The 19351-nt window shown below is 38.0% G+C and overlaps 1 protein-coding gene across 4 annotated transcripts in view; it reads right to left on the reverse strand.

The window, feature by feature from the left end:
* The window catches only part of Bms1 (BMS1 ribosome biogenesis factor), a 47556-nt gene that overhangs the window by 9006 nt on the left and 19199 nt on the right, over nt 1-19351 (reverse strand). For all 4 annotated transcript variants that reach the window (XM_020185805.2, XM_020185806.2, XM_020185804.2 and 1 more), the window contains exons 14-21: nt 13953-14026; nt 12705-12881; nt 10307-10495; nt 9664-9844; nt 9441-9499; nt 8133-8255; nt 6261-6408; nt 1742-1917 (exon numbers count right to left, since the gene is read on the reverse strand). In XM_020185805.2, the coding sequence (XP_020041394.1) occupies nt 1742-1917; nt 6261-6408; nt 8133-8255; nt 9441-9499; nt 9664-9844; nt 10307-10495; nt 12705-12881; nt 13953-14026 (1127 nt within the window). The remainder of the gene's footprint in view (nt 1-1741; nt 1918-6260; nt 6409-8132; nt 8256-9440; nt 9500-9663; nt 9845-10306; nt 10496-12704; nt 12882-13952; nt 14027-19351) is intronic.

A 19351-nucleotide genomic window follows, 5' to 3' on the forward strand; every position in this document is an offset into this window, starting at 1 on the left:
GTAAAATTACTTCTACTTGTAGGTTTCAGGGTCCTGCATGCTAAAAACCCCCAAAATTAAAAAATAAATTAGAATATATAAATTTGGTAAAATTACAGATGCAAAACACAATATACAGAAATCAGAAGCAATTCTATACACAAATAATGACCTTACTGAAAATCAAGAAAATAATCCTAATGATACTATTTAAAAAAAAACAAAACCCTAGGAATAAATTAAACCAAGAAGACACAAGATCTGTACACACTGAAAACTATAAAACACTAAAGAAAAAACTTGAAGACATAAATGGAGAAGTATTCTGTGTTCATGAATTACAAGAATTAATGCTGTTAAAATGCCCATACTACCTATTGCAATAAAAAGATTTAATGCAATTCCTATCAAAATTTCAATAGCATTCTTCAAATAAATAGGAAAAGCAATCCTAAAATGTGTATGGGACAACAGCAACAATACACAAAGCAATACTAAGAAAGAAAAATGAAGTTGGATACATCACATTTCCTGATTTAAAATTATAAAGTTATAGTAATCAAAATAATATGGTTATTAGGATAAAAATGGTACAGAAGGGAGAGTCCAAAATAACTCTAGACATAAATGGCCAACTAATTTTCCATAAAGCAACACAAAAGGACAGAATGGAAAGAGGTGATTTCATGCTACTAGAAAATTAGATCTCCACATGCAAAAGAATGACCTGAACGTGAATCTTACAGCATACACTAAAACCAAATCAATGGGACTAACAGACCTAAATCTAACATCTGGCTTAAAACTCCTAAAAGAGAATATAGGAAAAAGTTCCTTGAAATTGGCCTTGGAAATGATTTTTTGGGTATCACACCAAAAGCCAGGCTACGAAAGCAAAAATAAACAAGAGAGGCCACATCAAACTAAAAAATTTGTGCACAGCAAAGGAAACAATCAACAAATGAAAAAGCAACCTACCAACTGGAAAAAAATTGTTTGCAAACTGTGTATCTGTAAGGGACTAATAGTTAAGACTTATAAAGAATTCTTAAAGTTAATAACAAGAAAAATAAGTAGGGCTGCAGAAGAAGCTCAGTGGTAGAACACTTGCCTAGCATGTGTGACACCCTGGATTCAATCCCCAGCAGCCCTTCCCCCCCCCCCCGCCGTACACAAAATTACCTGATTAAAAAAATGGGCAAAACAGTAAACAAACATTTCTCCTAAGAAGACACAAACACGGCTAAGAGGAAATGGGCCGACATGCAGGACAAATATAGCTACAGATCTAATGTACAACATGAGAACTATAGATAAAAAAAATCAATGTGGGATTTTTGTTAAATAAGTAGATTTTAATTTGTTACAAAAAAGTTACATAAGATGGTAGATATGCTTGCTAACTGGCTTCACTATAGTAATCACTTTATTATTTAAGTGTATCTCATAATATCATGTTAAAAATCTCAAATGCACAAAATAAGAATTTTTACAAAAAGTTCAAACCTCTTCCAATCTAGAGACAGTCCTATTTTCCTGTGTTCCTTGAAAAGTAGCCTATGATTATACAACTGTTTAATCAATTTTAACATTAGACTTTACCTGAAAACTCAGAGCATATAAGACATTACACATAAAAGCATCCATGTGACTCCATACAGAGAGGACATATGGCACCTTTAGTCTCTCTCTCTCATACACAAACAGACAGACAGACAGACAGACACACACACACACACACACACACACACACACCCTGTACCTTATACAGAGAATCCTTGTTTGGCTTTAGTTTGATACCGTGGGCAAGCCTGAGTTGACCTGTTGTCCGCATTCCTGACCAGGTATCTTTTTCACCCACAGGTTTTAACAAAGATGTTACTGGGTTATAGAAGGCTGGGATGGAGACAGGATACCAAGTTCGCATAAAGACAATATCTGGAAGAGATTAACATTTTCAAAAGAGGATTCGTACCAATCACAAACACACACCCACACACACACACACCCAAACTTCTCCACTTGGTAGCACAGTACCTAAAAAGGAAATTCACTAAGTGAACCACTCTTGCCTATCACAAAACTTTGGGTGTGAACCAAGAGGCTACTACAGACACAACACAACTCAGCTACAGCGCAAGATGCTGACTGCACAGAGCTGGAGCTGACACTGACTTTCTAAAGATACAAGTTCCTACCACTACTCAATGTAAACTGGAAATCGATAGTAATGGTAGTAGTCTTCCCCACCTCACACACTTTTTAATGAGCACATATCACTCTTCTATACCCCTTCTCTCAGTCCCCACCTTAAAAGTTTCTTGCAAATCTTTTTATTTTTGGTGGTAGTACTAGGGTTTGAATTTGGGGCCTTGCACTTGCAAGGGAGGTACTCTACCACTGGAGCCATGTCACCAGTCCTTTCTGCTTTAGTCATTGTCAAACCTGTTCCTGCATTTTTTTTTTTTTTTTTTTTTGGCCTGGGGTTGCCTCAAACCGGAGGGTTGGCCTCCGATTCTACCTATGCCTCCCACACTAGCTAGAATTACAGACACATATTACCACACCCAACTTACTGGCTGAAAAGGGGTCTCCTGATTACTTCCTGAGTAGCTGGGATACAGGCATGCCAAGTTTTTTTTTAAACAGGTTTCATTATGATCTTTTCATATATGTATACAATGTGCTTTGGTCATATTCCATCCCTTTTCTCCCTTCCATGTCCCACCAGTCTTCCCCTATACCCCAATAGTGTCCCATTTATATATTCATGTCTAATTTTTTTTTTTTTTTTTATCTAGGTTCTGCAAAAGAGAAAATGTGGTTATTTGTCTTTCTGAGTCTGGCTTGTTTTGCTTGACATGATAATCTGGAGTTCTACCCATTTTCCTGCAAACAACAATTTCATTTTTTCTCATGGCTGAATAATATACCACATTTTCATTATCTATTCATCCAATGATGAGCACCTAGGCTTATTCCACAAACTGGCTATCATCAGCAGTGCTACAAGTATATACTCAAAAGAAGTATGGCTGGAATATATGGGAGTTCTATGTTTAGTTTTTGGAAAAACCTCCATAGTCATTCCATAGTGGCTGTCCTAATTTTCATTCTGATCAATAATTATGAGTGTTCCTCCCCTCCTCCCCTCCTCACCAGCATTTGTTGTTTTCCTGTTAGGGTGAGTTGGAATCTTAATGTTGATTTAATCTGCATTTTCTTTAAGGCTAATAAAGAATATATTTATTGGCCATTTGTACTTCTTTTAAGAACTGGCTATTCAGTTTATTTGCCCATTTATTTTGAATTGGATTACTTGTTCTTTTGTTGTTGTTGTCTTATTGAGCTCTTTCTATATTCTGGATATTAATCCCTTGTCCAGTGAATAGCCTGGTAAAGATTTTGTGTCCCTTCATTCTGGCACTTGTTTCCTTTGATGTGCAGACACTTTTAGTGTGATGCAATAGCATCTGCACATTTTTGCTCCTGTTTCCTGAGGTATTTGGAGAACTATTCACAAAGTCATCGCCTTTGTCTGTATCATCCAGTGTTTTCCTATTGTGGCAGGAAGGTAGGGAGGCAGAAGAGAGATTTTGAGTGCAATAGTTAAACAAAGGAAAACCAGAGTTGGGGAATGTTACCTGGAGACCAGAGGAGGGTCACCTTGCCCCAGAGGTTAAAGCAGCCAATGAAATAACATGTGATTCCTGTAACCTGCTCTAAATGGTATATAAGGAAAGCCCTCTTTGTTCTCGGTGCTCAGCCTTTGGACATGACTCTGCTGAGTTGCTGCTGGCCTGCTTAATAAACTTGCTTCCCCAAAGCTTTGCTGCCTCTCAGTCTCTGTCTGAGTGCTCCTGCAACACTATACAGTTCAACATTCTGGGACCTTTGTTTTTTTTTGTTTGGTTGTGTTTTAAAATTAGCAGTGCAGAGTCTGAACTCAAGACCTTGTGCTTGCTAAGCAAGCAGCTCTACCCCATCAACCATTTCCCCAAAGCCTTTCTGGCTTTGGGTTGATTTTCAGATAGGGTCTTGCATTTTTTCCCAGGCTTGCCCTGGGCCACTCCGCCTACTTACAGCTCCCAAAGTGGCTACTATGTATTATAGTACAGGAGTATACTACCACTTCTGGCGTGTATGTTGAGATGGGGTCCTACTAACTTTTTCTCTGGGCTGGTCCAGAACCATGATCCTCCTGACTGCCACACCCAGAATAGCTGGGATTAAAGAAATAAGATATGGGCCTCAAAGTTTCAGGTCTTACATTAAGATCTTTGATCTGATTTTGGTACGGAGTGAGAGACAGGGATCTAGTTTCAGTTTTCCACATGTGGATATCCAGTGTTGTCCCAGCACCATTTGTTTGTAGCACCTTTATTGAGAATCAAATAGCTGTAGTTGTGTTCTAGTCTATTCCACTGGTAAATGTGACTGGTTTTGTTACTATGATTCTGTAGTATAATTTGAAATCTAGTAGAGTGGTATCTCCAGCATTCCTTTTTGCTGAGGACTGCTTTAGTTATTGGGGGGTTTTGTGCTTCTGCATGAATTTTAGGACTAATTCTTATAATACTGATTCTGCAAATCCATGAACATAGGTCTCCTCATCTTCTATAATTTCCTCAATGTTCATTATTTTGATTGTAGAGGTCTTTTTTTTTTCTTATGAGGCTACAGTGAATGGGATTCACCCCCCCACCCCCCCAATCTCAAGCAAAGGCTGAGCACAGTGGTGTGCATCTATATGGAGAAGTACAAATAGGAGGGTCACAGTCCAGGCCAGCCCAGGTATAAAGCAAAACCCTATCTCAAAAATAACTAACATGGGGCTGGTGGAGTGGCTGAAGTGGTAGAGTGTCTGCCTGGTGGCATGAGACCAAGTTCAATCCCCAGTATTGCCAATTAATAAAAAAAAAAAAAAGAAGAAGAAATTACAACTATGTTCATCAGAAAAATTGGTCTATAGTTTTCTTTTTTTGTTGTGTCTTTATCTGGTTTTGATATCAGGGTAATACTGGCCTCATAGATCAGTTAGGTAGAATTCCTCCCCTATCTACTTTATGGAATAGTTTGAGAATCAAAGGTATCAATTCCTCTTTAAATGCTGGTAGAATTCAGCAGTGAATCCATCCAGTCTTGGATGTTGGAAGATTATGATTGCCTCAATCTCATTACTTATTAAAGATCTGTTTAGGTTTATATACTCTTGGTTCAATTTTGGTTGCATATGAATAATAAAAGAAAAAAAATTTTTGGTCATATGCAATAAGAATTTATCCCTTTCTTCTAGATTTTCCAGTGTACTCAAACACGGGTTTTCGAAACACTCCCTCATGAGCCTCAGAATTTTCTTGGTATTTGCTGTGATGTTCACTTTTCATCTCTTATTAATATGGTCTTCTCCCTCTTTCTTTTGGTTAGTTTGGTGAAGAGCTTGTTGATCTTTCTTTTTAAAGAACCAGCTCTTTATTTCATTGATTCTTTATGTTGTTCTTTCAGTCTCTGTTTCATTAAATTTTGCTTAGATCTTTATTATTTCTTTCTACCTACTGCTTCCCCTCTCCCCCCAAGATATATCATTAAGTTATTTGAAATCTACCTTTTTTTTTTTTTGGTAGCACTAGAGTTTGAACTCAGGGCACCGTGCTTGCTAGGCAGGCAGTCTACCACTTGAGCCACTCTGCCAGCCCAAGATCTAATATTTTAATGAAGCCATAAACATTCCTCATAGCACTGCCTTGGCTGTGTCTCAAAGTTCTAGTAAGTTATATTTTCATTTTCATTTGATCCTAGAAATTTTTATATCCCCCTATTACTTTAACAACTCACTGACCATTCAGAAGTATATATTGTTCAGTTTTCATGTGTTTAAACATTTTCTGTGGTTTCTTTAGCTGTTGAGTTCCAGTTTTATCCCCCTGTGATCTGGTAAAATACAGGTTACCGTATTTGTTAAGACTTGCTTTACATCTTAAAATATGATCAATTTTGGAGCAAGTTCCATGTACTGAGGAGAATGTGTAGCTGTTGTATAGAGTATTCCATATATGTCTGCTAAGTCCACTTTACTGTGAAGTTTCCTTGTTGATTTTTTGTCTAGATGACCTACCCATCCATTGCTAGAGGGTACTGAAGTCACCTACCATTGCTGAGCAGGTACTAAAGTCACCTACACTGTGTTGGGTCTCTGTGCTTTTATGTTCTGTAGTGTTTGCTTTATGAAATTGAGTGTGCTGATGTAGAAATATCTTCAATACACCACAAAGTATCCTTACCACTCATCAGCAACTTGTCCTCAAAGCTGGCTCGGAAAGCTCCTTCCGGAGCCCGAAGTGCTTTCTTGATCTGTCCCCTGATTCCACTGACAGTTCGAATCACAGCACCTTCAAATTTGGCTACTTCCAAGGCAGAGTTAAACATTCCCTATAAGAAAATGGAAATGTATATATATAAAATCATATACCTTACTGCTTCATGAATACATCATTGGTTAAAAACAAAAACAGGCTAGGTGCAGTGGCTCATGCCTGCAATCCCACCTACTTGAAAAGCATAAATCAAGCAAAAAGTTAATGAGATCCCAGCTTGACCAGTAAGTCTGGCATAGTTGTGTCCATCTGTGATCTCAGCTACACCGGAGACATAATTAGGAGGATCACAATCAAAGGCTGACCTGAGGCAAAACCACAAGATCCTATCTAAAAAAATAACTGAAGCAAAAAAAAAAAAAAAAAAAAAAAAAAAGGCAGGGGGGAGAGGGAGTTGCAGAGTGTGGCTCAAGTGGTAGAACACTTACATAACAAGTGCCAGGCCTGGGGTTCAAACCCCAGTAGCATCCAAAAAAAAAAAAAAAAAAATCACCGAAGGGTGATAAAATAATCAAAATGTATTTTCACCCTAAAGGTATAAAATTACTACATTAGAAAAGTATATAATTTATTTAAAAAAAAAAAAAAACTCTACTGTGGACTCATTGGCATGTTCATCACTGGTGCCTCTGTAGAAGAACAAAGAGGCACTCACTGGACTGAACAGACCCCAAGAGCCTTTGCTGGCATCTTGTAGGCTGGACTGCAGCTCACGTGTTAGAGATAATGCATTTAAAAAATAAAATGAATACACAAATGCTAGTGGTATCATTGCCTCAATATAAAGAACATTTTATGATCATCTTTTTTTCAGAACTGGCAAGCATTCTACCACTGAACTATATTCCTACCCTTAAGTTCTTAACTGTTAAGATCATATGAAAACATTCCTTCCAATGAAACATTCAATAAATCCTGCTCAAACTACTCCTACTTACCATTGCAAAAAAAGTGTGTCCATTTCTTTGACCCTTTGCAAACTGCTTTGCCTAATTTTCTACTGCTTGCTAGGCAAGTGCTCTATCACCTGAGCTACACACTTGATCTTTTGTTTGAATTTTATGAGATAGGGTCTTCCTATCTTTGCCTGGGCAAAGTATCAAACCATGATCTGCCTCTGTCCCTCAAGAGCTAGGATTATAGGCATGCACTACCATGCCTGGCCTGGTATCTGTCCTTTCTTAACACAAACCTAAAAGGTAGTAAACAAAGTCCAGTGGATGAAATATATTTTGAGTATTAGTTCTGAGACTGCTTCACAAAGAAGTAAGAGTAGACTCAATTACTATATGTTTAACTTTGCCTTCAGAATTTTGAACATATTTGAGTAACAAAGATCAATATAAAGAAGTAAACTGTCTAATATTAAATATCATGACATCAAATACTTTTACTAGACATATATTTTAGAAGTACAGGAAAAATTTAAAAATCTGAAATGCTCCAAAACCCAAAATTTTTTGAGTGCCAACATACCAATCATGGAAAGTTCAAAATCTGACCTCAAGTGATGAGTCCCAGTCAAAATGCAGACACACTAATAAAATGACCTTCAGGCTATGCTGATAGGGTGTTGTTGAAACCTAAATGAGTTGTGGGTTTAGAATGAGGTGTCATCCAAGATATCTCACTATGTATACATAAATATTCCAGTATCTGAAAAAAAATCTCAAATATAAAATACCTGTGGCCCTAAACATTTTGGATAACAGATCCTCAACTTGTACTGCAGTCTCCTTTTAACAATATATACATTTATGAATATATACAAATACAGACCTTAACAAATGAAGTGTTCTTGAAAATTTTGTATGGGAAACCAGTTAGCTTTAATTTCTTCACAATTTTTATGGATTTATCCAGATCCAGGACAATTCCAGTGGCAGCTATCCGGAAATCAGGCTGAAAAGAACCCCAAAAATTTGAATATAGGAATAACATCACCAGAGAAACTACAATTCTCTGTGATGCAATAAACTGCCAATCAGCTAAGAAAGAAGAAGAGAAAACACACAAACATACAAAACAATAGCATTTTAACCAAAGCAAATCTAAACTGTAATACTGGTATACCAAGCTAATTATGATGACTCAAATACTTACCTGAGAGTGATTTCATAGCAACAGAATTTCACAATAAGAATCGATTTGGAATGAAAAGGAAAATTCAGTTGTAACGTTGAAAAAATTTAAATTTTGGACTTCCAGTGTAGATTATAGCTGCCAATTATTCTGTTTCCTCCTCTGTTCAGGAGGGGTCAATAAAACCTCCTCTGACTCATCAAAGAAGACTATGAACATATTTTGCACAACCAGCATTACTAGGGTGTGGTCACATGTTTAGATGGTTATAATGTATCCCCTAAACTAAGTATAAGGTTTAACACATGGTGAACACTGCTTCAATATTTTTTTTAGATAAGTAAGTTCAAATAAGGCACAAAAATATAAAATGTCATCAGTTTCATTACAATTCTTCTCTTCCTTTCCCCCACTTCCACACTCCACCTAACAAAACCAGACATGCACACCTGCAATTCTAGCACTCAGAAAGCTAAGGCAGGACAATCCCAGGTTCCAAGCCAGCCTATGTTACATAGCAAACCCTGTCCCAAAAAAAAAAAGTAGGACCATGTGGCACCAGTGGCTCATGTCTATAATCCTAGAAACAGGGAAGACTGAATTCTGAGGCTGAGACCAGGAGGATGGTAGTTTGAGGTCAGCATGGGTAAAGAGTTCATGAGACTCACATATAAACCCATTAGCTAGATGCACTGGCATGTGTCTGCCACCCCTCCAATGGAGGGAAGCATAAAATAGGAGGATCATGGTCCAGGCCAGCCTAGACAAAAAGAAGACTCTCTCTGAAATAATGAGAGCAAAATGGGCTGAGGCATGACTCATGAGATAGACTACCTCCCTAGCAAGTACAAAGCCCTGAGTTCAAACCCCAGCACTGCCAAAAAGAGAAATTTGCAAGTTAAAAATAAGTCATTTGGTTTTCAACTTGGAGTTTTATGCATACCGTTCATACTCAAGATATATTTTTGAGCATAATCTGTATAATGAAATATCTAAGATAATTACCATTACACCACAGACAGACTGTATTGCCAAGAACCCAGTTCCCTGTGGAGTGATAGGACCTTAAAGAAAACAGAAAGAATTCATAGTGAGCCACAAAATTTGGATTCTATTTTATATAAACACTCCAACCCTTTTCCCAAAGAGATAAATTTTTATGAAAAGAGCAAAGCTATAATGATTAAGTCTAAAAGGTATAAACTAAGTTATTCTAATAACATTTTACCCCAAAAAGTTGCTCCACAATGCATATGCTGTGGAGTGTATTTTAGAAGCCTTTGTCTTCCATTGTGGTCTTCAATGTAATAGAGTGGGATGGTTTGAAATCTTCTCCAGCCTACAGAAAAAATTATTGGATCTCGAGACTTGAGGATTTTCTTATACCAACGATGTTTCTTCAGACGCATCTGAGGGGAGAAGGGTTTCAATAAAACAGGGTACATCCAAATAATGTAAGTAGCCAAACACACAGCAAAGGGTACCTACCTGCACATAAGTTTCCTATAATCAGTCTCCAGTTCTTCAGTTCCTGACCTTTAAAGGCTACTAAAAATCGGACTTTTATCCACCACTCCATGAAAGTACTTGCCAAAGTCACTAATGACCTCCACAGACCTCATCCAGTAGACAGTCAATCCTGTCTCTTTTACAGTTAGTATGTAGTAGAATGTGAAGCAACGTATTGTTTCCTTCTATTTTTTGGCTTCTGGTGTGCCTCCCATTCTGAGATTTCTCTCTCCTGGTCACTGCTCAGGCCCCCTTACCTAACCACCCACCCACACAGACGCATCTGAGGGGAGAAGGGTTTCAATAAAACAGGGTACATCCAAATAACGTAAGTAGCCAAGCACACAGCAAAGGGTACCTACCTGCACATACCCAACATTGCCCTCGCTATTGCCCAAACCACCCAGAATAATTGGGTAGTTAGGGTCAAAGTTCAGCACAAATTCACAGGGAACGTTTTCAATCTCAATTCGGACATACATCCCAGGTCGAAAACCCTCATATTGAACTCTGGCTTCATCATCTTGATCTTCAAATTCTGCCCGGTTAAGCTATATTGGGGGGGGGGGGAATAAAACCTCATTATGTGATTATCTTTAATAAACATAAGATTAAAATAAAAAATACATAACAATGAAATAAAGAAGCATGGACAAAATTATTTAGGCTTTATCCTAATTAAAAATGATATGCATTTCACCTCTTTGGTTTGTTCAGAGTATGCCCCAACTGTAAGACACAGCAACTAACTCCAAAAGGAGCCCTGCATGCAGTGTGCAAATGTTCCCAGCTTCCCTAGGTCACACTTTCTTTTCTCACTCTCTGAATTATGATTAATTACAATATTTTCCCCTGTCTTCAAACACCCAACACCTCTTCTGTAGCCTCACTCTCAGTGATGGCTGTTTTCCTAATTCAAGCTGAAAGAGCTTCCACAGTTAAACCTCTTCCAGGGTTGTAGCCTTTTATTAAAGCTCTGCACTGTTCCTTGGGGTAGCTAGGTATGGCTATTTAAATTATAAGTACATTTAAAATCCAGGTCCTCATTCACACTAGCCACACTAATTGTCAGTATCTACATGTGAGCCAGTGGCTAGGTACAGGGCAGTACAGATAGCAACTCTGGTGGTGCAGTTTACCCATGCCTCTACTCAATGCAGAGCTCCACCTGCACTCTAGATAGGTCCACTCTTGTTGGACTTAATTCCAACAGATCTTCCTTGTTACTATTCTCATCTCAAAACCTTTTCATTCCACTTCTTTCACAACTACTGCTCCATTTCTATGCTTTTCTTTGCACAAACCTCCACAAGTTTCCTATAATCAGTCTCCAGTTCTTCAGTTCCCGACCTTTAAAGGCTACTAAAAATCAGACTTTTATCCACCACTCCATGAAAGTACTTGCCAAAGTCACTAATGACCTCCACAGACCTCATCCAGTAGACAGTCAATCCTGTCTCTTTTACAGTTAGTATGTAGTAGAATGTGAAGCAACGTATTGTTTCCTTCTATTTTTTGGCTTCTGGTGTGCCTCCCATTCTGAGATTTCTCTCTCCTGGTCACTGCTCAGGCCCCCTTACCTAACCTACTCCTCCATCTATGTGTGTTCACTCTCCAGAGCACCTTGTGGATTTAAGGAGAATCTGTATGCCGAGGACTGTACATCTATGTTCCTGGCTGGACTTGACACTCCATTTGTCAGAACATTATCTCAAACCTAACCTCCTCAAAAAAGCTACACTAGCAAAAGGCTTCCTACCAGACTATGACAACTCATCCTTCCAGGAACCTTCCAGATGTCACCCTCATTTATGCTCTCACTGCATCAGGAAACCCTACTGCTCCATCTTTCAAGTGAAGACCTGACCCCTCTCTCCTTCACTGCCACTTCTAGATTGTACCACCTTAATTTCTGACTGTAACCTTTCAAAGACAAATGATCATGAATATCTCCTCTGCTCAAAACCTTCTACAGCCCCTTTCACTTAGAGGAGACAATTCAAAGTCCTTCACAGTGGGCCATAAGATACTATGGGATTTTAAATTGTTAATGGCCTGAAGCAAAGACTTCAAAAACTTCAAAACTAGCTCTACATTGCTTAGTCACTTCTGTCAAAGGTCAACAAAGACTGGTAACCACTAAATTATGACTAATAGAGACTTTTTTGACTAGATAAATGCTTAAGTTGAGCAAAGCCTGCCAATCCCATTTTCACAAATTATATACACTTAACTTATATGTTAAGAGAATTCTCAGTGCCCTAACAAAGCACAACTCAAGGGATTACCAAGAACAGCGTACACATCTTTGTGTCTGCTTCAGAGTGACATCGTTATCTCACACAGCCTGCTCAGCATCCCCAGGCAGGAGAGCCAAACTCTCTCCCTTCCTGCATTCCAGGCATTCCCTTTGTCTTTATACCCAACCTTACATGAAATCTCTGAATCTGGAGAACACTGTGTGTACATAAGCCACATGGGTCATAATTCACCTACTCATTCAATCAGGGAGGCGTAATCAGAATGGAAGTCTATGCTTCCATTTAAAAGAACACTGTCTCAGTCATTTCTGCTTCCTCAGCACCTAATGCTTGGTGCAAATAGGGTACTGATATTTTTCTGGTGAATTTCTAACTGAAGAAGCAATTAGAAGTCTAAATGGAAGGCACAGAGTATGTCAGGGAAGAGACCAAATGAAGTCAGGTATCCACCACACTGGTACAGCTATGGAAGAAGGTAACAGGAAATGAGCTTTCTTACCTGTGCTTGTTTCTGCATTTCTCCTTTAAGGTCATCAAAATATGTGCTTTCTCCTTCATCGTACTCTGCATCAAACATTTCCTTCAATTTTCTCTTCTTATCTAAATGTTTTTTCTTGGCTCTTTCCTCTTCATTAACATCAGTTTCTTTCTTATCTTCCTCCTTCACATATTCAATCTTAAATTTCACAAGAGAAAATATTATAAACACTTATGAGATTCTTTCTTTAAATAGTTAAGGCAGACTTTAACAGTTCTTATTTGAAGCTGGGCACTGGTAGCACATGCCCACAGTCCTAGCTACTTGGGAAGCTGAGATAGGGAGGATTTCAGTTTGAGATCAGCCTGAACAAATAATACTCAAGACCCCATCTCCAAAATAACCAGAACAAAATGGACTGAAGGTGCAGCTCAGCAGAATGCCTGCTTTGCAAGCCTTGTAAACCCTGAGTTCGAAACCTAGTCCCACCAAAGGAAAAAAAAAAAAAACAAACCAGTTCTCTTTGAGTCTGGTGCTGGTGGCTAACAACCTGCAATCCTAACTACCCGGAGGGCTGAGAACAGGGAGATCATGGTTCAAAGCTCCAGGCAAGTGCTTTGTGAGACCCCAGCTCCAAAATAACCAGAGTGAAATGGACCGGAGGTGTGGTTCCTCGCCTTGTAAGTGCAAAGCCTTGAGTTTAAACTCCAGTCCCACTTTAAAAAAAGAAAAAGAAACAAAGTTCTATTTGAGCTACAAAACTCTTAATTATAAGCATTAAAAACAAAACAATATATGGCCTTTGATTCTAAACAACAAGGCACTACTGCAGGAGACCGTTTTCTACATTACCATTACTCCTTAATCTGGCTGTCATAACAAACACAAATGAAAATAATAGCAATGTCCCCAACCCAGATGCTCCCAGACACTGTACTAAAGCACTATCTGGGAGAATAGGGAATTTGCTTTCTAAAATGAACTGAAATCTAAGAAGAGGAATATCATGACAAAAGAATGATGGAGAGGAAGACACAGGTTAAAACTTCCATGAACAAAAAATAAGGAATTTGGTGACTATAGCAAGAAGGGTGTGGGTGTAGGTGTCATCCAAAAGAATGAAAATAAGCAAACTTTTATCTACCCCCTCATCTCTACACTTTTAGGAAGCAATCTATAAATCTGGTCTGAAGTTACCCAGATAACAAGATCTGCATTTCAAAATGGGTCTCTGAGAACATGCTGACAGGAGTCACAGCAAAGCCATACCTGAGTATCGGGGTCTGGTTTTGCCTTGTGCACATCTCCTGTTTCTAGGTCTTCAAAGTCACCATAGAGCTCCTCTGGAAAGAGAACATTTAAATGGCTATTGTGTGAATGGGGCCTACATGTGACACTAGCACTACCCAACCACCCAGCCCCATGCAGTCTGTGGGCTCTGCATTCTTACTGTTAGTTTCCATCATTACATCTGCCAAAAGAATCCTGCACTTACATATGCATTTTTTTCTGAAGGTCAATATTTTATCATTTGTTTAGGTAAAGTAAGTGAACCCAATCCACATTTTCATGCTTACTTCAAAATCTCATTTGGTTAAAGGACATTTTCCCAGTATAAGTAATGGTCACTATTGAGAGAGACACACAGAGATGGCAAACTTGGCCCTGAAGATAAGGCCCCAAAATCAACATTTCAAAGACTGAATAAAAAGCTACAGCTTGATAACAACTGATGTGAACAACAGTCTTGATAGTAGCCAACGTAACATACCCAGGGAAAAATCTTAGATTATAAAAAGTATAAATATTAGGGCAAAAATAGAGCCCAGAACAGTGCTGAGCCCACAGAAAAAGTTCATTCATTTCATCCATTTGTTTATTTTTGGAGTGCTGGGTTCAGTTACAAGTGCTACTCTTAAAAACAGACAAGTTAAAACTCCTTTGGGAGGGCAACATTTGGAAGGATATTAAAACATTTTTACATAAAAGCCAAAGAAAACGTAACAGATGGGAAGTTCCTATTTGTAAAACAAAACAAAATAAAACAACAAAAAATACAGATAAACTAATAACAAATGTACTGGAATATATTTGAAAAATAAAATAAAGAAACTTTACTATGTTACCAAGGGACAAAAGGATGTCGTCATTGGTCAAGACTTTCCAGTGCTTCCATCCCTGCCAGTGTTTCTAGTACTACACATGCCTTAACTACATTCTTCAACACAGCTCAAGGAAGGAGGTACGATAAATATTATCTACTGATCAAATAATGACACAGCCTGGTATGGAAAGGAAGATTTAATATCATATAGATGCCAATTCTCCCTTTAATGCAGTTATAATAAAACACCACCACCAAGGATTTCTGGTCTGGAGAAAAAAACGTATTTCTTTCTACTCCTTTATATTCAGCATAAACTGCAGAAATACTGTAGGAGACAAGAGACAATCAAAGAACACTAGAAGGACAGAAAGAAAAAGGTAAGCTGATAAGGGACCCCAGGACTAGAGGAATGAGCTGGTGGGCAAGTATCTGTCTCATTACATCCCACCCAACAGAAAGGTGACTCAGGTCCAATGTTTCCCAGCAGCCCAGGCAGGCTCATTGTTTCTCAGAACAAAGGAGATTTCATTGGCAACACCAGGTACGCTGGGCAGCACTGGCAAGGAGGACTGGAAGCCCCACTAACAACGTGGCAGGGAGCGGGAGGAGGAGTGCTCCCCTTCCCTGAAGGGCCTGAACTAACCAAGAAATCCAGGTAACTGAGAGTTACTAGCAAGGGAGATCCCACCAGACCCCGAAACTCCCCTTCCTTTAAACCTTCCACAATGTGTGCCAGGCAAGCCCAGTATAGAGAATCCCACCCCTGTCCCACCCCCACCAATAAGCAAACCAACCCCACAGGCCAACCCCTTCAGGCGGCAGGTGTCTGAAGTAGCTCCCGTTTCCTCAGGGAGCACAGCAGATTGGTGGAGTATGAATGGTACCAGATAGACTTAAGTAAGCCAAAACAGTTCCACAAAGGCTCTGAAATTAAATTATCATTGGAACCACAGTCTACAAAGTACCAGGAGCTACAAACTGAACCTAACAGAATAACTGCCTACAAAAATTTAAACCTCATATAGGTTTAGTCTCCTAACTTACTGACCAAAATGTATATTATACTATAAAAAATATTTCTAATACCTTGAACCAGGCAAATCATATAGGACAGAATTGAAAACTACGACAGAATTTACAAAAAAAGAAAGAAACAAACAAACAAACTAGCTGGATGGGCACAACAGTAAAAGTGGAGAAGACAGACAAATTTGAAAGACTAAAGCCAAAATTTACCCAGTTGTAAAAACAGAAAGCAGCCTGAAACAAACAGACAGAGTCTCATGGGCAGACAAAAGGATCAGTCCACCAAGAAGACATAATAATCCTATTATGCCACAAACAACAGAGCCTCAAATATATGAAGGAGAAATCGAGCAGAAAGTTATGTTATAGTTTGGATATAGAATGGTCCCCAAAGGCCCGTGTTGAAAATTTGGTCCTCACCTGGTAGCACTATTAGGAGATGGTGGAAATTTTAGGAGGTGGGGCCTCGTTGGAGGAAGTAGGTCATGGCCGGAGTGTCCCTGAAGGGTATATTAAAACCCTGCTCCTTTCCTCTTTGATGCCTGGCCACTGTGAGCTGAGCACCAATCCTTCACTACACAATTCTGCCTTGCTGTACTGCCTTGCCACAGGTTAGGCCTGACAAGCTGCCAAGCGACCATGGACTGAAATCTCTCCTCCTTATAAGTTATTTACCTCAGGTATTTTGTCAGTGATGGAAAGCTGACTCACAGTAGGGACAGATAAAATCCACAATTATATTTGGCAACTTCAACATCTTTCTCATAGCAACTGTCAAAACTAGGAGAATATCAACGAGGATACAGAGAAGAGCTGAACAACATAACCAACCAACAGATTTCTACATCTGTAGAGCATCCACAGCAAAATCCATAATTTTTTTAAAGCACTGACAGAACATGTAAAGACAAAGTAATTCTGAACAACACAAACCTCAACAAGTTTAAAAGAACTGAAATCATATGAATATATTCTCAGAAGATAATGTAAAAATTAGAAATCAAAAATCAACAAGGTTTGATTTATTGATTTATTAGAAATCAATAATCAAAAGTCAACAGGAAAACTTTTGAATACTTAGTAATTAAATAACACACTTCTCACTAATTCATGGACCACAGATGGAAGGGAATGAAAATGAAAACAAATGAAAATCTATGGGGTGCTAAGCAGCACTAGAGGAGAAAGCATACTAAATGTAAGCGTTAGTAAACAAAAAAGGGCCTCAAGCCAATAATCTAAGAAAACTGAAAAAAGACTAAAAGAAGCAGAGAACAGAAAAGAAAACTGAAAATAGAAAAATAGTAGGGAAAAATGAACAAACAAAAAGCTGGTAAAAAAAATCAATAAAATAAATTTTACTGATAAAGATAAAGAAAATATACAAATCAACAACAGCAAGAAGGAAACAGGGTATTACCAAAGAGAACTCTGCTGCCATTGAAAGAGTATTAAATAAATGCTGTACTTTGAGCATCACCCTCACAATACCTTCTTGGTGGAAACTGGCCTCCAATTTCCTTCAAAATGATAAACTTGTCAAAACTGGGGCAAGAATCATCTCATAATATCAAAGAAAGAAAACTTGTCATTAAAAGATTCTAAACAAGTAAGCTTCAAAATCAGCTAATTTACTGGAGACATACCAAATACTCAAAGGATTCAACCTTATTCTACATACATTCTTCTAGAAAATAAAACAACAGAAATTAATTTTCTGAGGCTAATATTACCCTGTCACAAACCAAAACCAGCTGAAGATAACCAAAAAAAAAAGAACATCCACAAAAGCCTCAACCCCCCCCAAATACTACAAACCAGTAACTTTCATGAGCTTAGATGCAAAAATCAAAATCCTGAACAAAATACTATCAAATAGAATCTAACAACATATAAAAACATTTATATACCATGACCAAGTGGGATTTATTCCAGATAGGCAAGGTTGATTTAATATTCCAAAAAATTAATCAGGTACCTATAATCCCAGCTATTTGGGAGGCAGAGATTAGAAGGATTACCTTGATTAAAAAGTTAGCAAGACCCCCATCTCAACAAACAAGCCAGATGTGGGGGTTAACATGTACAATCCCTGCTATACAGGAGGCATAGGAGAGAAGATTCTGGTCCAAGGCTGGTCCAGGCAAAAAAATATAAGACCCTATCTGAAAAATACCCTAAAGCAAAAAAGGCTGTAAATAGGACTCAAATCTGCAAAAACCATAAGGTCCTGAGTTCAAACTCCAGTACCATACAGACACATACACACAAAAATCAACATAATTCACTGTATCAAATGATAAAGAATAAAGCTGATATGATCATATGAACAAACACTAAAAGCCATCTGACAAAATTCAACACCCACAATGGTTAAAAAAAAAAAAATCCTAGCCTGGCACTGGTGGCTCATGCCTTTAATCCTAGCTACTAAAGGGATAAGAATCAGGAGGATTGTAGTTTGAAGCCAGCCCCGTGCAAACAGTTCAGGAGAAAAACCCATCACAAAAAAAATGGCTGGCAGAGTGGCTCAAGCAGTAAAAGCACGTGCCTAGCAAGTGTGAAGCCCTGAGTTCAAACCCCAGTGCTGCCAAAAAAAAAGTCCTTAGTATACTAGGAATACTGGGGGACAGAGAGTATATAAAGAACAGCTACAGAATGACCACAACAACCATGCTAGCATCATAGCAATGTGAATTAAAAGGAAATACTTGTTTATATTTATCAAAATATATTCAACCAGTATGATGATAATCACAAAATGATAAAAGAAATCAAAGATCTAAATAAGAGACTATGTTCAAATATTCAAAATAGTAAAGATTCTTTCCAAATTGATCTATGGACTTAAAATTCCTATTGAAATCCCAGCTAAGTTTTTAAAGGTATAATTAAGCATATTCTAAAATTAATATTGAGAGTCACAGACTGCAAGACAGCTAAACCAATTATGGAAAAAAAATAAATAAAATGAGGATAATCACTCTGTACAGCACAAATGTTTACTACAAAACCACAGTAACCAAAACAGTGAATGTGGTATTATCCCAGGAACTGACACATGAAATCAATGGAACAGGAGAGAAGCAGAAAAGAACCACATCAGTTTTTGAGAAAAGTATTAAAACAATTCAATGTGCATAGGCAAAAATAGAAGATTCACATTTAAAAAATGATAAAAATTTGTGTCTGTGAAGACACAAATATCAAAGAAACTAGCACAGAGAAAATCTTAAGGCTCAAAGACTAGAAAATGCTTCCTAAATTTGACACTGATTCATAGTCCCTAAAATAAAACAAAACACAAAGCCTGATAAACTGGACCTCATTAAAATTAAGGATTTGGGGGTTTGGGGATATGGCTCAAGTGGTAGAGTACTTCTCCAGGAAGCTCCAGATCCTGGGTTCAATCTCCAGCACTACAAAATAGATAGATAGATAGATAGATAGATAGATAGATAGATAGATAAAAACAATTTTACTCTATGACAAGCTCTGTTAAGACAATGAAAAGAAACCTACTGCAAATGTTACA

Source organism: Castor canadensis, chromosome 7 (genome assembly GCF_047511655.1).
Source record: "Castor canadensis chromosome 7, mCasCan1.hap1v2, whole genome shotgun sequence".
Classification (NCBI taxonomy): domain Eukaryota; kingdom Metazoa; phylum Chordata; class Mammalia; order Rodentia; family Castoridae; genus Castor; species Castor canadensis.